At 30.1% G+C, this 20,055-nt stretch overlaps 3 protein-coding genes across 5 annotated transcripts; 1 reads left to right on the top strand and 2 right to left on the bottom strand.

Annotated features, from left to right (window-relative positions):
- LOC130824544 (probable WRKY transcription factor 14) lies at window positions 1–6,663 on the bottom strand. The gene is made up of 3 exons (XM_057689599.1): window positions 5,590–6,663; window positions 3,202–3,342; window positions 1–932 (listed from the first exon to the last, which is right to left on the bottom strand). Exons 1-3 carry the CDS (start codon window positions 6,114–6,116, stop codon window positions 188–190), a joined length of 1,413 nt encoding a protein of 470 aa, XP_057545582.1. The 5' UTR covers window positions 6,117–6,663; the 3' UTR covers window positions 1–187.
- A 4,427-nt stretch (window positions 6,664–11,090) lies between these two features.
- On the top strand, window positions 11,091–15,223 carry LOC130824546 (uncharacterized protein At4g18257-like). Its single transcript, XM_057689603.1, has 3 exons — window positions 11,091–11,641; window positions 13,264–13,584; window positions 14,490–15,223. Exons 1-3 carry the CDS (start codon window positions 11,364–11,366, stop codon window positions 14,656–14,658), a joined length of 768 nt encoding a protein of 255 aa, XP_057545586.1. The 5' UTR covers window positions 11,091–11,363; the 3' UTR covers window positions 14,659–15,223.
- Window positions 15,224–16,145: 922 nt separating this feature from the next.
- On the bottom strand, window positions 16,146–19,332 carry LOC130824545 (uncharacterized protein At2g34460, chloroplastic). 3 transcript variants are annotated; one of them, XM_057689602.1, is made up of 5 exons: window positions 19,108–19,332; window positions 18,747–18,944; window positions 17,643–17,762; window positions 16,708–16,809; window positions 16,146–16,605 (listed from the first exon to the last, which is right to left on the bottom strand). In XM_057689602.1, the coding sequence occupies exons 1-5, from the start codon at window positions 19,237–19,239 to the stop codon at window positions 16,441–16,443; spliced, it is 717 nt and encodes a 238-aa protein (XP_057545585.1). In that variant the 5' UTR covers window positions 19,240–19,332; the 3' UTR covers window positions 16,146–16,440. The 3 variants fall into 3 exon arrangements, with proteins under 3 accessions (XP_057545585.1, XP_057545583.1, XP_057545584.1); XM_057689600.1 differs by having other exon boundaries at window positions 16,708–16,980; window positions 19,108–19,330; XM_057689601.1 differs by having other exon boundaries at window positions 16,708–16,980; window positions 19,049–19,330.
- Window positions 19,333–20,055: the final 723 nt, after the last annotated feature.

Raw genomic sequence — 20,055 nt, forward strand, 5'->3', positions numbered from 1 at the left:
CAAATAAAACTTAATCTCCAACAGAGATAAAACCGATTCTAAACACCATGAGTTAATAAATATACAAATCATCTACTTAGTTAACCTAATCAATAATAATACAATCAAAACAAAACATTGTATAATAATGTATGTATAATCAATCATAAATAGAAGTAAAAAATAAAAAATCTTTCCCAATTTGCAATCACCCTTTTTTCTCAATAGTGTCCTCATTAATAGTGATATTGTTGTTGGTATTCCAATCATCAAATAGACCACTAAAAGTATTTGTATTAAACATCTTTAATGGATCTTCATCACTCTCAAACTCACCTAAATCTGCAAAGAAATCTTGATTAGTGCTTGATTCTGCCATAATTAATGGCCTATAACTGTCATTAAACAATTCCTCATCATTTTCATTAATTCTTATTAATTCGTCTTGCACCTTATCATCATTTGTCATAGTGATAGTCATCAACCCAGTATCGCTCGCCTTGTTATCATCTGTTATAGTCATCAACCCAGTATCGCCCGCCCTGTAATCATCTGTCATAGTCATAGTCATCAACCCAGTATCGCTCACCTTGTTATCATTTGTCATAGTCATAGTCATAGTCATCAACCCAGTATCGCTCACCCTATTATCGTCTGTATGGATTAAAATCCTTTGTTCTTGTTTGATGGGCGAATTTGAGCTCGTTTTTGATGAATATGGATCATTGAAGAGAGGATTATTAGTAGTGGGATTGTGGTTGATCTGTTTTTGGGAGGGTGGCTTATTGGAAGAGGAAGAACGAGTAGAACCAGCAAGGGCATTTCTTTGAGTAGGCCAAGGATGATTGTGCTCAGAAGTGTAGGTAATGACCAACATATTTGGGTCAGTTCTACTTCTTTCTACTTGTTTTCTTGCCGAACAACCTTTTGAACTACTGCATCTGTAATATCCCCTATCAAATTTACAACACAAACTATTGTTACCATAGTACAAGAATGCAGTGCAATTGTGGTAACGAAACTGATGAGGTTATCATAATGTTTAAATATCAGTCGAAATCATAAGATATCTCTTGATACGAACCAGAATCGGTTTTTTACCCCTTTACAAAGTGGGAAATTAATATCGTTTCGTTGTTTTTGAAACTTGTACAATGCGCACAATGCGCACAATGCGATGCGATCTTGTTTTTACAGATTGTTACACAAATACATGCATTTTGAAGAAATTAGTTAGTAAAATTGAGTGTTTTAGTCGGTGTTTGGTGATAAATCAAGAGAGATGGAATAATATTTTGGGCCATTGTTGAAAATAAAAAAATGATGCAAAATAAATTGGACGAACCAAAATAACAAATAATGCTAAATAAATTGAGCGAAAAGAATATATTTTTTTATTAATCATTCTTATTCTTATTCAAGTAATATTTAAGCAATACTCATAATTTTACTTCCTTCTCATTTTGCAACATTTTTTTATTGTTATGTTTAGCTTTAAGAGAAACCCTTGGGTGGACTTAATAGATAATAAAATAGTGCCTACCAACCTAAACATGCTAATGTCATAGTGCCCCGGTAAAGTGCAGGGAAAAAATATGTTAGTGGAGTAGAAAATATGGAGTGTGACTTAATACAATGTAGAATTAAGAGTAGTGAAAAAAAAATAGTGTGAACTAAGTCTATTTTTAGACTTTTTCAAATCATTTCAGAAAATGTTTTTTTTTTTTTTAATTTAGGTCGAGTGAGGAAGAAAAAAAAGAGTGTTAGGTGATAATTAAACTCAAAAACTTTCTGAAAAGTAATATATACGCTCCAATTGAAACAAAATACAATTATGGTATCACAAATAAAGTCCTTTGCTCCTTATGATTTACGTCAAAATAGTGTAGATAGACTAATGCCTTTTGTTTTAGCACTCAAAATGGTTGCTTCAACTAATAAAATGTGTTTGCTTCTTACTTGAGGCTGATATCCGATCCTACATATTTCTTTAATTGACTTTAAAATTATAAGTGATCACTTTAAAATTATAAATAATCACTTTATAATAATAAATGTATATTCAGCCAGTCTAACGAAATGATCTCATCATAAGATGAGATCGAGACGATCTCATTTTAGATTATGTGAGCAACTAATAATAAGGCACAAATTCTCAATTACTACGGTGTAATTACAAGATAGTTATGAAGTAAGCTTACTTTTTTTGAAAGGTATGAATTAAGCTAACTTGTTCAACTAACTTAACTAAAGTCTAAAACATCCCTTTAAATATTAAAACAATCGCTTTTTTAATTTTGATCTTCTTAAATAGATTCATCTTACAATGAAACAGTTTCATACAAAATTTGCTCATAATAAGATGCATTTAAAAAGAGCATCGTCCATATAAAAAGGCCAATTAGTCGTCTTAATTGACTACTCTCTCCGTATTTTAATTTTGCCCCACCTACTATTTAAATTCATCCACTTGGACCAGAGCTGCCATAGCACTGACCGAGGCCCAATATTTAGTATAACTAGTTTGAAATGCCTACTTTAATTATTTAAAATGTCTATTTAAGTATGCAAAAATACCTACTAAAACTAGTTTAAATGGCCACTAAAACTAGTTTAAAATAACTACTAAAAATTATATAGGTATTTTGTAAAATACATACGCGTAATATGTGTTTTTATAAATTGGGCTGAGCTTTTGGGCTGTCTCTCAAAGAGACCTACTGAATATATAGTTAATGAAATATGATTTATGAAGTTATTTGTCTTTGGAAAATGGAAGTATAATAGAAGTATTTCATTATATCAATTTAAATGCTTTATTCACTTGCCTAGAATCAGTTTGTCCTTTTAAAAGTATTAGATTTCATAGATTTATTTTATGGTGATTATTTTTATTAGGCTGATTTACTTATATATACTATAAAGTATGTTAAAGTGATTATTTATAATTTTAAAGTAATCAATTAGAATAATAGGCTAATTATATGAAATCGTCTCATGGTGAGATAATCTCATACAATTCGAGTTGATTATATTTTCGAGATTGATTTTTATGTTATTAAGATATTTACTTTTAATTTAATACTAATAGCAAATTTATTAATTTTGTGAGTTTTTAAAAATTTATTTTTTATTATTAGAAGTAGGAAATAATACAATACTTCATAAATTAAACAAATCAAAATAAAAAATGACCTAAATTGAGAAAGAAGAGAAAATTACCTAGGATAAGGTGATCCTTTAATGGGTTTTTGACCATATTTTCTCCAAGCCCAGAGATCAGATGGAACCACTTCTCCTGTTTGTCTGCTGTTTGCTGCTGCTGGTGCTGGTATGCACACCACTTTCCTTGCTTGTATTTTCCTGTTTCCAATTCTGAACTTTATTAGGTGAACATGTTTCGAAAATAACCATATTTAAAATATAAATTTTTATAATAAGTTATTCGTATACATATTTATTCGAATTATCGGATTAAATTCAAGTTAAGTTATTATTTTAGATTGGTTTAAAATTGTGATTTGTTGTGTTCACATAAAGTTTTACATAATAATAAATATATTTTGACGTCAACTCTAAGTTAGATCTAATTACAAATCCGTTAATTATTAAGTCGTTATATTTGTCTTGAACGCTTCTAGCATTTGCAATGTTTATTTATTCATCCAAGGGTTAAAATTGTGTATATGAGATAAAAAGGTAAATCAAATACATGAACGAGAATTAAAGTCAAATCAAAGTATTTGTTATATTATACCTTTTCATCTTATACACGCAATTTTTCGTCTCCCATAAAAAACGAATTGCTCTTTTTTTAACACTTTAATTTATTTTTCTTGATTTTCACCAATGATTTTCGTGATTTGTAAATCACAATAAATAGACAAAAAAATAATAACAAAATAAAAAAAGGTAAATTAAAATCAGAAAACTCTCACTCTATCAAATCCTACCACATAAGAGTGATTTGTTAATTTCACAAATCATCGTTATATATTAAGACTTTCTCTTTATACTTGGGGTTATTTCTTTAAGATGGGATTAGAGACGTTCATTTCAGATCACATGTTCGGGTCCGTTTGAAATCGAATTTTGTGTTTACATTATTTTAAATTCATTTTGAAGTTGGGTGAAGTCAAGTTTAATTACAAGGTCATATAAATATCGGGTTATTAAGTCTATTTTAGACATACGGGATATGTATTGTGTCTATTCATCTGCAGTTATAACAGTGATTTTATCTGTTCTCTCTGACACGAACTGGTAGTGGTGCATACAATTTGATTGACATAAAACAACATAGGCTACTGTTCTTCAGTTTAGGTCACTGCTTCTACATGAACCAACACATGAAAACCGAAACAGAATCTAATTAATCCTACTTCCTACTTCTATTTCATTAAGATTAAGAGTAAGTCACCATATACTTGTAATAAATCGCTATTAGCTGGTTTGACCAGTTAGAAATATTTTCTTATTTAGCGGTTTAATATAGTTGTTTGACTCAATTGTTACGATAGTGTATGGTCAAATTTAAATATTTATTGTAGACTGTTTATTAGAGAGATGTAGCTAAAAAGCTAAAAGTCGATAGGAAAACTAATATAAATAATTTTTATTTTGATTTAAAATTAATTTTTAAGCTAAATCTCCATGAAATTTATTTTCTTATTTATATTTTTCTCTTATTTTTAAATGATTGGCGACCACTAAATCTCCATGAAATTTGCTCTTGGAACAAATTAAATCAAAGTGACCTAATAGTTCTTGATACTATCTCTAGTTCAAGTTAGTTGTTACACTCTCATAGGTCATAGGCTATAGTAAGTACTTCATTCATTCTTTTATGTTTATTCACCATAAAATAATACACGTTAATAAAATTTGAATCTCGTGGAGCATTGTTATATTGAAAAACATTGTAAATTGATAATAATATAAGTAAAAAAAATAAAAAAATAATTTAGAAAAATTAAAGAATATGCTGAATATGAAATCATAAATACACATAAGTCGTAACATATAATATGATTTATTATATTCCTAACTTTAAGACGATAAAAATTTTTCACAAAAAAAGAGTTTATAACACATAAAAATTTAATGAAAAAGTAGGGGTTTGTTTGTTATATATTTTGTTTTCCATTTCAAAACTTTTTAAAACTAAAAACTTAAAATAGAAAAATGATTTTCACTATTTAATTGTAAATTTTCAAAATTATCATATTTCTATTTAAGTTAACTATTTTTATTTATAATTCAATGAATGACATCATAAAAGAAAAAATTAAAATCACAATAATATCAATCAACATAAATATAAATATAAATAAACATAAAAAATAAAGAGCATGACATTACTTTTTTTGAGTCGAACCTAAGAAATTAGCATAAATTAAGCTCGGTGAAGGTTTGAAGACCTTTGGAAAGCATTACATTACTTCAACGATATCTTATTTAATTCAACTTAATAAATAATTTCATATCATCAATTTTTAATATTTTCAAATTGTGTGCAACGTATAAATATTAATCATCAAAATTAACAATACATTAAATAGCATAAAAAAAAATGTAACTATAATTAACAAGAAAGAAAGTAAGACTAACCTTCTCTTAACGCCTTGATTCCGTGGAGAAGGGATCTGAACAGCAGCAAGATCAGAAGCATCACCAAAACTTCCATTCTTATTCCTTAATATCATCTCATTACACATCATTCCATACCCTCTTCCTATTCCTATTCCCACTTTCATATTATTATTATTATTATTATTATTATTATTATTATTATTATTATTATTATTATTATTATTATTTGATGAGATTTGCAGCATACTAGAACAATAACTAGTGTTAATATTATTATTTGAGGTCGTCGGCGAAAACCCAGCCGCCATAACTTGCACTAGTTGTTCATCTCCGATTGTTTTATCTTCTCGAGATATATTTGCATAATTTGAATCAAAAGGAGTAGACAATTGATCAAAGGCGTGGGTTGTATGATGATTTGTAGTATTATTACTAATCAAGTTGTTTGGAGAGTTTTGTGTGGATATAAAACCGCCACTGGCACGAACGATGTCTGCAAGATCGCCTTGGTAAGCGTCTATTTCTTGGCAGAAATTGCTGCACATCGTAACTAATTATGTACCATACAAGAATCAATGATCTTTCTTTAACTACCAACTAAAACCCCTTTTTTAAAAAACAAAAAAAAAAAAAACACTTTTACCGCGGTCAGGATGAGAAAAGGAGAGGGCTAGAGATGAAATGAAAGTGGTGAGACTAGAATGCGAGAAGGAAATGACTAAAAAAATGGCGGTTCAAATGAAAGTGGTGTAAACTTCAACTAAGACGAGATTTAATTATTTTTGAATTACATATGAATAAACTCCAACTGAGATAAAATTTGATTTTGTAAAGTTATAAGTTGCATAAAAGAAGATAAAACAGTGTTTTTTTGAATGAGGTTGGAAGAGAAAGGAATATGGTTTGGTATGGAAATTAGAAGCTTAAGAAGTTTGAATGGTGATGGTAATGGAGATTAGAGAGAAACGAAAGAGAGAGAAGTGCGCTGACTTTTCAGTTTAAAACAGCAATAAGTAGCACGTAACCCGGGTGATCTAGAGAGAGAAAGGGAATTTAGAGAACTAAGATAATGGAAGGATGACATTGATAATATTTTCCATTCCTCTTATTTTGCTAGATTGTAAAAAGCAAAGTTTAATAAAATTCTTATATATGAGATGGTTTTATTATGAGACGTGTTTTATATTTAAATAAATAGTCTAATAAGAAATTTTTAACATAATGATCTTTTTTGTATGTACTCAACTTACGATGAAAAGGTCTCACATAAAAGGGGCTATAGTTTAGTGGAGGGGAAAATTAAGTTGAAAAATGAAAAAAAATATAAATCATAAAAATGAACGATTAAGATAAATAGACAAGAAAAAAAAAATACAAAATCAACAAAGAAACTACAAATAAAAAATAGTGCAAATTAATAAAACAAAAGTAATAATAATAATAATAATACTTCCCCCTTAGCAACATTTTTTTTTATATAATTCAATGCATATTTTGATATTAAATATTTTATTTTGACTAAATGAAAAATTATGAAACTACATACTCCTTAATAAACTAGGTTTTAAGAAGAATAAAACAAGCTTTCAAATAACTAAGTTATTTCATATACAGGAGTTGAAATTACAAAAATAAAAAATTGGAAATAAATAGTACTTCTCTTATTCAATTTAAGTGCGTTATTCATTTTATACACTTTATCCAATACACTTATTAAATTCTTAATATATCTAACTGTGTATAATTTTAAATTATAAAAAGTTAATATTAATAAACTACATTAACACAACTCAAATAAAATCTTACATAATTATATTTTTACTTATAAATTAATAATAAAATACAATTTAAAATTAATAGATAAATAGCGTTCGAAAAATTAATAAAAACAATTAAAGTAAATAAGAAAGAGTATTACTATTCAAATATATCCACTATTATGAAAGACACAAATAATAATTAAGGGGTTGAGCTGGTTGATTTATGACGAAGCATAAAAAATGGGCGGTCAAATTCTGCAACTGTATATGATTGTTTATATATACTATTACTATTTACTAATAATAATACTAATAAATGAATGTGGTGTTGTATCTCCCTACTTCTAACTTCTTTAATGAAACTTTTATTATGGGGTTCAATATCACACTTCTTACTACTTCCTTTCTTTCATATTTGTATTTTTAATTTATAAGTTAAAACATAGTTAGATGTGATCTTGTTTAATTCGTTTTATTATAAAGATTATTAATATCAATTTTTTTAAATTTTTTATTATATATAATTAGATTTATTAAGAATTAAATTAGTGCATTAGACTGCGTGAAAAAACAAATATTGCAAGTTAATTCGAAGGGAGGAAGTATAATATAATTATCCAATTTAATCTTGCAAATAAACAAGTAGAATTTCTAGTTTAGGAGTGTCAGTTCAAAAAATTCTTAATCAATCACCGTAATTTGTAAATCACTACAAAAAGATAAAAAGAATAATAATAACAAAACCAAAAATAATAAATTAAAATAACAAAAGTCTCACTCTATTAAATCATAACACATAAGGATGATTTGTTAACTTCACAAATAATTATATCTCACCCTATCAAATCCTAATACATAAGGGTAATTTATTAACATTACAAATAACCGTATTTAGCATGTTTAAATTATTATTTGATGAATGATAATGAATTACAGAGAATGTGACTGATTTTATTGATAATGACAACTCATAAATGGTGAATTGCTTGGTTCAATTTGCTCATTTCGAAGGGAATACTTAGCACATTGTAGATGAAGCACACGTGTTAACTTTAAATTTCTAGCGGAAATGCTCTCAAGGAGAGGAAAGTATATAATATATTTCAAAATTTCAAACATTAAATTAATTTATATTATATAGTCAATCTAATTTTAAAGAAAAATAAAGTAGTACATAAATGAACCTCATCATCAAAATTCAAAATATACTATCTTTATTTCACATTATTTGTATTATTTCGTCTTAATACAAATATTAAGAAAATAATTGATTAATAGAAAAATATTTTCTCCTATTTATACTACTGGTCCCATTTAATTTTTCACTTTTGTCAAGACAACATTTTTACCCTTAATATCTCAAATTATTCTTAATTAAAAATTAAAAAAGTTGATATAATAATTCTTTTATTGAGACGAATTAAACAAGATCTCACATGACTATGTTTTTAACTTATAGATTACAAGTAAAATACAAATTAAGAGTAATAAGTGAATAGTGCCTAAAAATAAATGAAACAAGTAAGATGAATAGGAAGGAGTATTACTATTGTTATCATTAAATAATGACAAAAGAGTATAAGTAAATAAAGTATAAGGTAGGAATAAAATAGAGGTAAATATAATAATATTTACAAGTTATTTCATGAGATATAATATAATATAACAAATATTATAAAATAAAATAGAAAAAAATAAAGAAAGTATTATGATACCAAGAAATTATAATTGAATATTTAAATAAAAAAAGGAATTATAACAGAAAGAAGTTGCGAGTTCATAGTCCATAGTTGTATACTCCTCCCCTTACAAAAAAGGGGTCATTTCAGAATAAGTAGTGACGGGGAATTAAAGATACCATTAGTCATTACCACCATGTGGATTGTAGCCGCATTTCCCGGCTAACGTTTTCTCCTCTTCCTCCGGTTCTCTTTTTCCCAACTTTTTTTTTTCTCTTTTTTAATTAATGTAGATGAGAGAGCTTTGCACTTGAGGAGAGAGGGAATTGATTTATGGGATGTTCGGCAACTCATTGTTGATTGTTGGTTGTTGGTTTTTTTAGTCGGATTATTTGATTAAATGAAAAATATTGGTTGTATTTGTTTGCTTTTAAGCTAGATGTAAAGTCAGCTATTTATGAAAATATTTGATAAATTTAAGTATTGACTATTGACTCTTTATTAAAAAAAATAAACAACGCCAACAAAAAGCCTAATTGAAGTAGTTTTTTATCTTAGGTTAAAAGCCTGCTGAAACAAGTGACTTAAATGTCATTTATCAAACATTTTTTTTTGGCTGTTTGACAAGCCAAAAACCAAAAGTCAAAAGGCTAACAAAAAAACCAATGTAAAAGCCAAGTACTAAAAAATAACCCATTGGGCATGTTTGAATTGGTTGTAAATAATTAAGGGGGTAAAAAAGTCAAAGTAAGAAAACGAAGTTGATAAATGAGAAATTAGTGAAATAATAATTGCAAAGTAATGAAAAATAAAGAGAACTTTCAATTTGTGGGGTAAATATTTATTTTAGGGAGGATGGGGGACTGTATTTCCTCTATAATAAAGAAAATCATCTTCTTTTTGCTTCATTATTTTTATTTCATGCTCATTTTACCTTCTATATAACTATTTCAACTACTTCAAATGCATCTTATTTACTTTCATTTCATTAGTTTAACTTTATTTTCCCCTTAAATATTTACATCTAATCCAAACATCTCCATTAATCTTTCATATATTATATGAGTCATGAGCATCAAACTCATATTAAAAGAAAGAAAGAACTCAAAATTCTTTTTCTAAATGATATTTTTAAGACAAATTAATGTGTAATTTTATACATTATAAGCATGTTTTAAAGCTAATCATTATAATAATTTGATGAAACGAAAATTTGTAAACCTTTGATATTTCATAAATTATGAAACTACTGGTAATGTTTACTAGTGTGTATTAATATAGGAGTAAAATTCAGAAGTGATTATTTATAATATTTAAAAAATTTATTTGCTTTTTAATTTTTCAAATTATAAGTAAAACTAAAGACTTAGATTTTATTATATTATAAAGTAATAGAAAGTCATATTCTCCGCATGCATATAAAATTAGTATCTACATCTCTAATTTTGTGCTTCTTTTTTCTAAAATAATCCAATTTTGCTACAATAATTTCAACATTAGATTGAACATAATTAATTCCAAATATATATATAAACATAATCAGTCTTAATCATTTTAATTTTAATATTTTATAAAACTTATGGTATCCTTATATTTTCTACAAATTTTATTTTAACATTTTTATATTACTTATGGTCCCCACATGTTTATCACAAATTTTATTTTTTATATTTTATCAATATTTGCGATCCCTTAATATTTTCACTAACTTTATTTTATACTTCATCTGGATTTTAGTTGATACAGTTCATGTAGCAACTATTATTTGATCTTATTTGATATATATTTTTCTGTGTATAAAGTAAAACATAGTCCAGTGAGATATTATTTGATTCACTTTAATGCGTATTTCACAATATTAACTTTTTAGAATTTTTTATCATATGAAATTAAAAATATTAAAAATTAAAATCATACATTAAAAAACATGAAAAATAAAAATATAATAACTACTAAAAACCAAAAGAAATATATTTTTTATTACATATGAACATATAATCCCAACTTTTTATTTATTAACTTAATAACTTTATTAATCAATAAAATAGATTTGTTTTCAAAAACACTAATTCTACCCAAGTCCTAAGTCCTAACCCTTCTGTCTCAAAACCTACGCTAAAAAAGCTAAAATATAAGTAATAACACAGCACCAACCTTATCCAGATAGATGAATATTGTCGTGATTATTAATTTTAGGGCAAGTTAGGGATTTCAGATTTTTTTTAACTACATTATTTAGGGGAAAAATCATGCTAATGTTGATCAATTTGTGAAACTTCTTCAAAGCCCAAACGAAGAGGAGAATAATTTCCATTTTTAATCTGCAGTGAAGATTGACAAAGAGAAAAGCGAAATGGGGGAAGAAGAAGAAAAGAGAAAGAGGGTAGTGGTTGAATCTCTAGGATGGCTCACTGAATCCACTATTATGCCCAAAAAGCATAAAGCCATTGAAGGAGTTGGCGCTTCTTCAATCTTAGAACTAAAGGTTGAACTCTACAAATCCCAGGAAGAAGCCAAGAAATCTAAAGAACTTTCTGGAACTGATGTTGAATACCACCGTGCCAAGAACAAGGTCTCCTCGAATGACCCTTTTGTTCGCAAAAATTCTGGCGTTGATGCTCGTGCTCATCAGTAATTTCTCCTTCTCTATCCTCGTTTTTGCATTTTGGGAATTTAATTTTTGTGGGTTGGTAGGTTTGATTACCAATTGTGGTTTTTTGTTTTTTATAAGATATCCATGTTAATTTTAGGTTTGATTTGATTGATTAATAGTATATCAGAAAAACAGTTGATGGGGAGTTTATTGAATTTGTAAAACGGTTAAAATGGAATGGAAGGATTAATACCCATTGATCCAAATGATATTATCAAAATTTTAGGATGCTGATTTTAGTTGAGAATGAATGATTGCTATCTGTAAATATTGGTTAAATTAGGGTTTATGTTGTAGAACGAGGGATTGGGAAGTAAGATTGTGAAAGATGGGGTCATGGGAAGAAGGTTTAGTGTAGTGACTTGAAGGTTTCTAGATTCTAGGGATATTTTGACAGGAATTATGTTCAGTATAGTCACTTGAAATTGTTAGAAGTAGCTCGATTCCGGGTTGATGCTTCTGTGTTGGCTGGATTGCTGAAACTTAAGTTTAGATTACAAGGTTTTAGAGAAGCGCATGCCAGTACTTTATGGAGGCAAACAAATTAGTAGATCCTAAAGGCTAGTGGCTATTGAGACACAATATAATACATATTAAGATGGTAAGAATTCCTATAAAATTATCTTCAATGTGGAAAAGTGGGTTCAATTTTCCAATTGCCATGGTTATGGAATAATGCTAATTACCTAGGTTGACTACTAGGGTTCCAATAGTTAAATTTCATTTGTGATTGTCTCAGCAGTTGGGAGTGGTGAAACATAATTCGCTAGTTAGTTGGCCTTTCTGATTCGCAATTCGCTTAAAATTGATCAAAAATAGTCTAGAACCTACCATAATTCGCCTTTTCGGTTCGTGATTCGCAAGACGATTAGCGAATCATGTGACACTAGACTTGAGAGTCGAGGAATGAGGAAGTTTTTTCTTGGTCAACATAGAAACAATAAGTCATAATTTTGTTGGTGCATTAGTGCTGCGATTAGCTTAGAGCATTACACTTCCTACTATAAATTTGTTCTTCTAAGGGCTTGCTTGATTGAGAGTTAATATTCAAGGGGTAAAATAGTCAAACTAATGGAACAAAGGTAATTATGCAAATAAAGTTATTGAAATAATTGTGATAGAGGTAAACGAGAGTAAATTAAAAAAGATGCATAAAAAAGAGGTTGATTTCCCTCACTTGGGGGTAAAGAATTCCCTCCACCCTCCCTAGGGTAAGTTTATACCCAAAATAAGAGAACTAATTGCTATTTTCTCTATTTTTCATTACCTTCTAATTAATTCTTCCACCAATTTAACAATTAAATTTCTTTAATCATCTATTTAACTAACTTTGTTTTTGTTTTCCTAGTTTGACTTTTATTTACCCCTTAAATATTTACTTTAATCCAAGTGATTTTTAAAAGAATAAATTTATAGGCCTTGCCACAATGCTGGTGTTGATGTGATGAGTTCAAAAGGAAGTTCTAAGATTACAACAATTTGGGTTCCTAAAATTTTTGTTGCTAATGGACCTTTCTGCCTATGTAATTCTCAGTTTTTCCGTTGATGCTTATATATTTTTTTCAGTTGGGTTACAATTGTTTCCTTGATGTCACTATAGGGATAAGCTTGCACTCAAGGCTGTAAGTGATGGTTCTGCTAGCTATGCAGCATTAGAGAAAAAGGCGGAGTTATATGAAAAACTTGCCAGGGGAGAGCTTCCAGATGAGGAAGATAATGAGAAGTATTGTGTTGATTTTTTCCGCAAGGGTCAAGATGAAGATGGAGTTCGGAACCTGCAAGCTAATGCTTCATCTTCCTGTAAAATACCTGAAATGGAAAATGGTGAATATGATGATTTTATTCCTTTCCATTCCAAGCCCATAGGTTTGGGGCGTACAACTGGAATTGTTGACATTGATGAGCACAAACGCTTTGTCAGGTTAGTCGCTATCTTTCGGAGTTTTATATTTATATTTTCGGTGTTTGTTTTTTCAGAAATACTTTTCTTTTGTGACATCCGTTTAACAAAATTACTTATCTATCTATTTTTGTTTACACTAGGATAAGAAGAAATGAATTGAAATTGATAGAATAGACACTTAGGTTTCCACAAGGTAGATGGCCATTGTGAAATATTCCGAGTATATCAATCCTTAAAGTTCAAAATTGAGTATGTGAGGAAAGGAAGAAAAGGGTATTATTTTACTCCCTCCGTTCCAATTTACTTGCAACGTTTGCTTTTTCACGCAGTCCAATGCATTAATTCAGTCCTTAATATCGATAATTATGTATAACAAAAAATATAAAATTTGATATTAATAATCTTTGCGAGAGACGAATTAAACAAGATCTCGCTCGACTATGTTTTAACTTAGAGATTAAAAATTAATCACAAATTAAGAGTGATGAATGAATAGTGTCATTTTTTTAATGTTGCAACTAATTTGGAACGGAGGAAGTATTATAATTAAGAACTACCAAGCATTTTCGAATATTAAAAAACGGGCAAACATTACAAGAACGGATGAATGGAGAGATAGAATTGATCAGCATATAGATGTTAACTTCTAGTGGCAATACATCCATTCACATTTGGGATGGATAATCCGTAGAGCATGAAGATTGGATCCCCTTGTTTGATTTTAAGACTTTTAGAACTTCTTTTGTTGCTCTTGATACCTTGGAGAAAATAATTTAATGTAAGATTTGATGGGAAATTTGCTGGTACAATGTGAACATAGACTACATTAATGTTCGGTTTTGATGCTACCCATAGCACATGATTGTTTTATAAATTTATGCTAAACATGAATTTATTTGCATTTTTCGAATTTAAACGTTTAGGGAAGTTCATGAAGAGGTGAATCAAGCCCGAGAAAAGGCATCTGAACTCAAGGTACGCAGGCAAGAGCAAGCAACAGCTCGTCGAGAGAAGCTTAGACAGGCTTACATTCGAAAACAACTAGAGAAGGTGAAGTCTGCTGCAACTGCATCGAAACAAGACCAAACTTAACCTGACTTGTGCAGGCCGTGGAATTTTTTCATTTTTGCTGGTTGGCTGGCGCCTGCTCACTTGACTGTTGCTATGTTATTAAGTTTCTTCCGAAGCTTGCCTAAAGTTTGGCAACATAGCCGAAAAAGTTGGTGCGAGCTTCCTTGTCTTCCACTTCCATTGAATTTGTATGGAGTGTGGCTTACGAGTTAACAATATTAGCCACAGGCATCACTATCATTAGACGTGAAGAGCAAATGATATTCACTGCACGTGAAATTGCACGATGAAGACTTATAATCGCGTCTAAAGTAATTTGTTTCTTGGCCGTGAAAGAATTTTGGTCGAAGAACATAGCGTGCTTTCATCCACCTTTTGTGTTTTGCACTTGTGTTTACATGATTCCGGACTTTCCTTATACTGATGGCGACTATGTTGATGTTTAGTGATTTTCATTGTAGGAAGTTCTGCAAATGTACATAATCAGTAGGAAAGCTTGCTTTGAACTATCAGGCTAGTAAAGTGGCCTTGAATATCCTTGCATTTTCTTGATCTTTAAAATTTAAAATTGTAAAATCTTAATTTTTAATGTCTGTTTCCAAAGAAAATATAAACATTAAGCATTAAACAGGCAATATCATAGGCTTCTGCCTAGGGTGGGGTTTGAGAAGTACGGATGCACACAACATTTTTACCCTTGTATTGATAAAACTAATAAAAAGTTGTTTCCGATTAACCTTTGGAAATAAACATAATGTGCAACTTCACATAAATAAAAAGTACATATAATTTAATAAGTTATTTTACATTAATCATTATAATCCGAAACGAATTAAATATAATCTTCAGTCTCATAGAAATAACGAACATTATAGCGTAAAAGAAGAGTACCCTAATAATTGTCCAACATAATCCTCAACTCTAATGATATCCCACATCCCTACAAATGATTCTGTTTGTTGTTAAATATACACATAAATTCACAATTTGCTGGAAAATTACATTTGTTTATAATTATAACTATACTGCCAAATCTGTCAGTTTGTTCCAATTTGTGCTTCAGAAACTTTCTATTTTTAGCAAAACAATGGAAACCTGCAAAATGAAGTCCTTCGTTGTCGCGATCATAGTAATTGTCTCATTAGTTTCCGCCTTTGGGGCAGCAGTTGTTGTTGAAGATGCAACGAGTATTGCTCCAACTCCGTCAATGCAGAGTTGGTTGCTGTTATTGCTTCTTTAGCAGCTTGTCTCTTCTAAATTCTTGAATCACTTCCCAATTAGTTCTCATGATCTGTAGTTGTTTGAGTTCTCTGTATCTTTCTTCTTAACATCAACATTCTTCTGTGACTAATCAGTAATCTTCTGTTCATTTTACTTCATTTTTTCTCTTGATTCTCGTATAGTGTTACACAAAATGAAATTCGATTCGATACAAGAAATGAAATGAGAAACGAAAAACTTTAATCTAGTGTTTCGGAAGCTTGAGATAGGCCATGACATTGTCTAAATACATTGATCATAATCAAAAGTCATATCACAAAATTAGAAAATAATACAACCATAATAGTAAAAGAAAAAAAAAGAAACATAAAATTTTCATCTAGATACAAACGACAAGTGAGAAAAGTTATTTCAATGTTTCGAATCACGATTCTATACCCTTTTGTAAGGGGCACGTTTCGCCCTTTAATGTTCAAACATGAACTACTTAGAAACCAAGTTTTATCAATTGGCAAAGCACATAGAAATTTTTTGTTCAAATGAATAAAATTTGTCACACCATACTCAAATAATGTGCATGAATCACCGTTGCTTTATCGCGCCAAATAATTCTTCAAATGAACGTTTAGGAGCATCCGAACTTGCAATTATCTCTACTACTTTGTAAGAAGCCTCGGGATGAATCAACGCCTTAACAGCAACTTCGGCAACTTGATCTCTCGATATACTGCCTCCGGAAAGTGTATCCTACAAAAAGATGTGCAGAAATCGATGCGCATTTAGTACAAGCACAATTACACAAATGTCAACAAAAAATAACACGAAGGGAAAAACGAGGGCAAAAATCACCTCTGGCTCCATGACGATGTTTCCAGACGGAGGATCGTCTCTCAGACCACCAGGGCGAATAATAGTGTAGTTTATACCCGATTTTCTGATGTAATTCTCGGCCTGTAGCTTGGCAATTAGTACGAGTCCAAATACATTAAGAATGATGTAGGCTGGATTGAGCAACTGTCCCATGGCAGCACCATTGACTAGAATGGAACTGATAAGAATAAACCTCTTGACACCGCGCTTGCGACATGCTTCAACAAGGTTTAGTGTTCCATAATAATCAACCTGTGTGCGCAATTATATTTCAAGTAGGTCACTAAAGGGGAAATCAGGGGGCAGAGCAAAGATTTTAGAGGCCCTTTTTATTTTTGCGATATCTTTCAAAATGGGGATTGAGGCCCTTCATTATATCAAAAGAACTTTTTCCACTCAAGAAAATAAATTCAAGATAAAATGTATTGTATAACATAATATTCTAAAATTACTTCAAATATAAAAAAAAATTACAAACAAATCACTTGTGTTGCTCAGAAGTCAGAACCAGACTCGAATAGCACTAGCCACTATTATATATTTGAGGCCCCTCATATCAGGGGGGCCCTAGGCGGTTGGCTACCCGGCCTGTGCTTTGAACCGTCCTTAGGAGAAATGTGGCTTATCGAAACATGGAGTATTCTAAAAACGACCTGACGTTTGGATGCAATGAATAAGAAGCCGCAACAATTGTTATTGTTCCACATATATCACTATCAAAGAAACGCAATTTTAAGAGACTGAAAGATATTGAAACAACTATTCAAGATCGAACACAGTGTCCAGTGAGAAGATTCAAGAGTATGATCGAGAAGCATACACCAATTAGCTTTCCAATGTTACAGTTACGAAAACTGCTAATTGAGAAAGAAAGAACATAGCAATGGAAGATATAAAAGAATATTTTTCCGAACCTTCCAAGGAGCAAGAGGATCCCAGGAGCGTTGAAAGCCTGTCGCACAAATTAGAGCCTCCGAATCATCACTTATGGCTTCAGCTAGCTTCTCTGCATTCTCAGTAACATCGGCTTTAATCTGTAAAAATCAATGAATACATTTTTAGCGTCTAAGAAATAGGCCTGATCCTCGCACCTTAGCAGATAATCCACTAAATGCTATGCTTCCATCCCAGCTTAAAAGTCTAACTTCATTTTGACAGAATGTTAACAGAAGGCTCAAGCTACTGAAATGTCACACAACAATGGAGAGGGTAGGATTTAAAGGGGTGTATTCATTTGAATTTTGTAAGAAATTAATCCCTTTACGGCCCGTTTGGTAGGTGGTAATAAACGGTGGTAATGGGAATGAAAACTAGTGTAATTTTGGTTGAAAAATCTCTTGGCTACCTTGATGATATGCTTATCCAACTTCAATTATCTTATTTTCTTCATAAAATTCATTTCAATCATTACCATTGAGAGAGATGGCATTAGGTGGTAATGGAAATTTGTAAAGAAAAAAACTTTTCCGTGATCGAAGTTTCATCACCATGAGAATGATAAAAATTCTAAACTATAAATCATTTCCATTACCACTATTTAGTATCACTAACCAAACGGGCTGCTAAGAATTCCAATAGAAAATTTTAGAATGAAAACCCACTGCCCTTCCCTATCTATCCTTTCCTTCCCTCCATTCCCCTTCTTTTACTTCCTCAATGTTATCCAAACACATTCTTACTCCATACATATGCGTCATAATAATTGCTTAACCTATAATGCTTTCAGTTGAAGGCGCAAATTTTTCATTACAATTCGCGGTACCATTAAATTGCTACATTCAAGAGAATCGTGGGTAAGTCTAGCGGTCAAGGGCTTTTCTTTTCATCCTTGTGACACGGGTTTGATTCTAGCCGCCTACATGAAGGATGAAAATGATAATTTTCCTCTCCCCTTAGGCCCTTACATAGGGATTCTCGGGTCTACCCCCGAATCAAAATATTATGCTTCAGTAAGAGGAATAATTCACATTACAATGAATAAAAGTGAATTTCAAGCCAAAGTTAAGAAGAGTACTAACAATTTGAAGGGAAGGATTATTAGAAAAGATGGTTTTGGCCTTGTCAATATCACGAACTCCAGCCTTAACAGAGAAACCCTTTTCCAATAACTGCTCAACAATTCTTTTACCAGTGTTTCCGGTAGCTCCTGCAACAAATATCTTCTTCTGGGTACTTGCTCCTTCTCCTCCACCCTCCTTAATTTCACTTTCTTCCATCTAATTACGACACACACATAACAGAATATCAAAATTCGACATCAATTACTAATATCAGAATTATAAAGTATGAAATTAAGCATCTGGGTGATAATGAAATTTACATTTTGAGTTGATTTGTCACAGAAATTAAGCGAACCCTTGATTTATACAAGCTGATTACCTTGTTTGCTCTGACAGAAAAAGATAATGAGTGGGTTTTATAGACTGGGAAAGATGGAATGAAGGGCTTCCTTTTAGAAATTGAAAGAGTATTCAAGATGGAAACCCATGATTTCGTGAAGGAGATGGCCATGGATTTTGTGAGTTTGCACTAACTCAATACGCTCATTGTGCAATTGCCACACAACTTAGCTTAGTCTCAGACTAGGAGTTATGCTTTATTGTTATTGGCTGCTTTCATCTTGTCTTGATCTTTTTTGCTACTTGTAGGGTCATGGTTGGTTTTTTTTTTGAATTATTTGAAAAACTTTATCCTTATTTTTCTGGGCTAGTCTGTTGACACACGTATTTCAAATTTAACTCGTTAAAGATTAATGTCTATTTATTATATTATTAATGCCTACCTATATTATCCTTAATACTTAATGTGTTCTTAATGCTTACGTTTAATATTTTAAATGTCTACTTGCATTACTCTTAATACCTACTTATAATATTTTAAAAAATATATAATAGTCGGCACAATTAGAGATAGTCTCTCACAAGAATTTGTGAATTTCTTTTTATTTTCTTAATGATTATACTTCCTTTGGATTTTAATAGTTGCTACAATTTTTATGGCAACTACAATTTACTGATCTCTATTTGGTATACTATGTATAATGTAAAACATAGTAAGATCTTATTTTATTTGTTTTAATACATATTTTCATAATATTAATTTTTTAAAAAAATTTTATCATATGAAACTAAAAATATTAAAAATTAAAATCATGTATAAATAGCGTGAAAAACAGAAGTATAGCAATTATTAAAAACCAGAGAAAATATATAATAGCATAAAAAATAAGTACATTAACGACCTGTTTGATGGGTGGTTATAAACGATGGTAATGAAAAAGAAAAACTAATGTAATTTTAGTTGAAAAATCTCTTAGTTACCTTGATG

This window comes from Amaranthus tricolor, chromosome 9 (assembly GCF_026212465.1).
Source record: "Amaranthus tricolor cultivar Red isolate AtriRed21 chromosome 9, ASM2621246v1, whole genome shotgun sequence".
In the NCBI taxonomy this organism is placed as follows: domain Eukaryota; kingdom Viridiplantae; phylum Streptophyta; class Magnoliopsida; order Caryophyllales; family Amaranthaceae; genus Amaranthus; species Amaranthus tricolor.

Coding starts and splice junctions, on each gene's coding strand:
- LOC130824544 (XM_057689599.1), bottom strand. CDS start 6,116: ATGTGCAGCAATTTCTGCCAAGAAATAGACGCTTACCAAGGCGATCTT. Junction 3,343..5,589: donor AATCAAGGCGTTAAGAGAAG/GTTAGTCTTACT, acceptor AATTGGAAACAG/GAAAATACAAGCAAGGAAAG. Junction 933..3,201: donor AAAGGATCACCTTATCCTAG/GTAATTTTCTCT, acceptor TAAATTTGATAG/GGGATATTACAGATGCAGTA.
- LOC130824546 (XM_057689603.1), top strand. CDS start 11,364: ATGGGGGAAGAAGAAGAAAAGAGAAAGAGGGTAGTGGTTGAATCTCTA. Junction 11,642..13,263: donor GTTGATGCTCGTGCTCATCA/GTAATTTCTCCT, acceptor ATGTCACTATAG/GGATAAGCTTGCACTCAAGG. Junction 13,585..14,489: donor GAGCACAAACGCTTTGTCAG/GTTAGTCGCTAT, acceptor TTAAACGTTTAG/GGAAGTTCATGAAGAGGTGA.
- LOC130824545 (XM_057689600.1), bottom strand. CDS start 19,239: ATGGCCATCTCCTTCACGAAATCATGGGTTTCCATCTTGAATACTCTT. Junction 17,763..18,746: donor ATAATCCTTCCCTTCAAATT/GTTAGTACTCTT, acceptor TGATTTTTACAG/ATTAAAGCCGATGTTACTGA. Junction 16,606..16,707: donor ACATCGTCATGGAGCCAGAG/GTGATTTTTGCC, acceptor ATCTTTTTGTAG/GATACACTTTCCGGAGGCAG.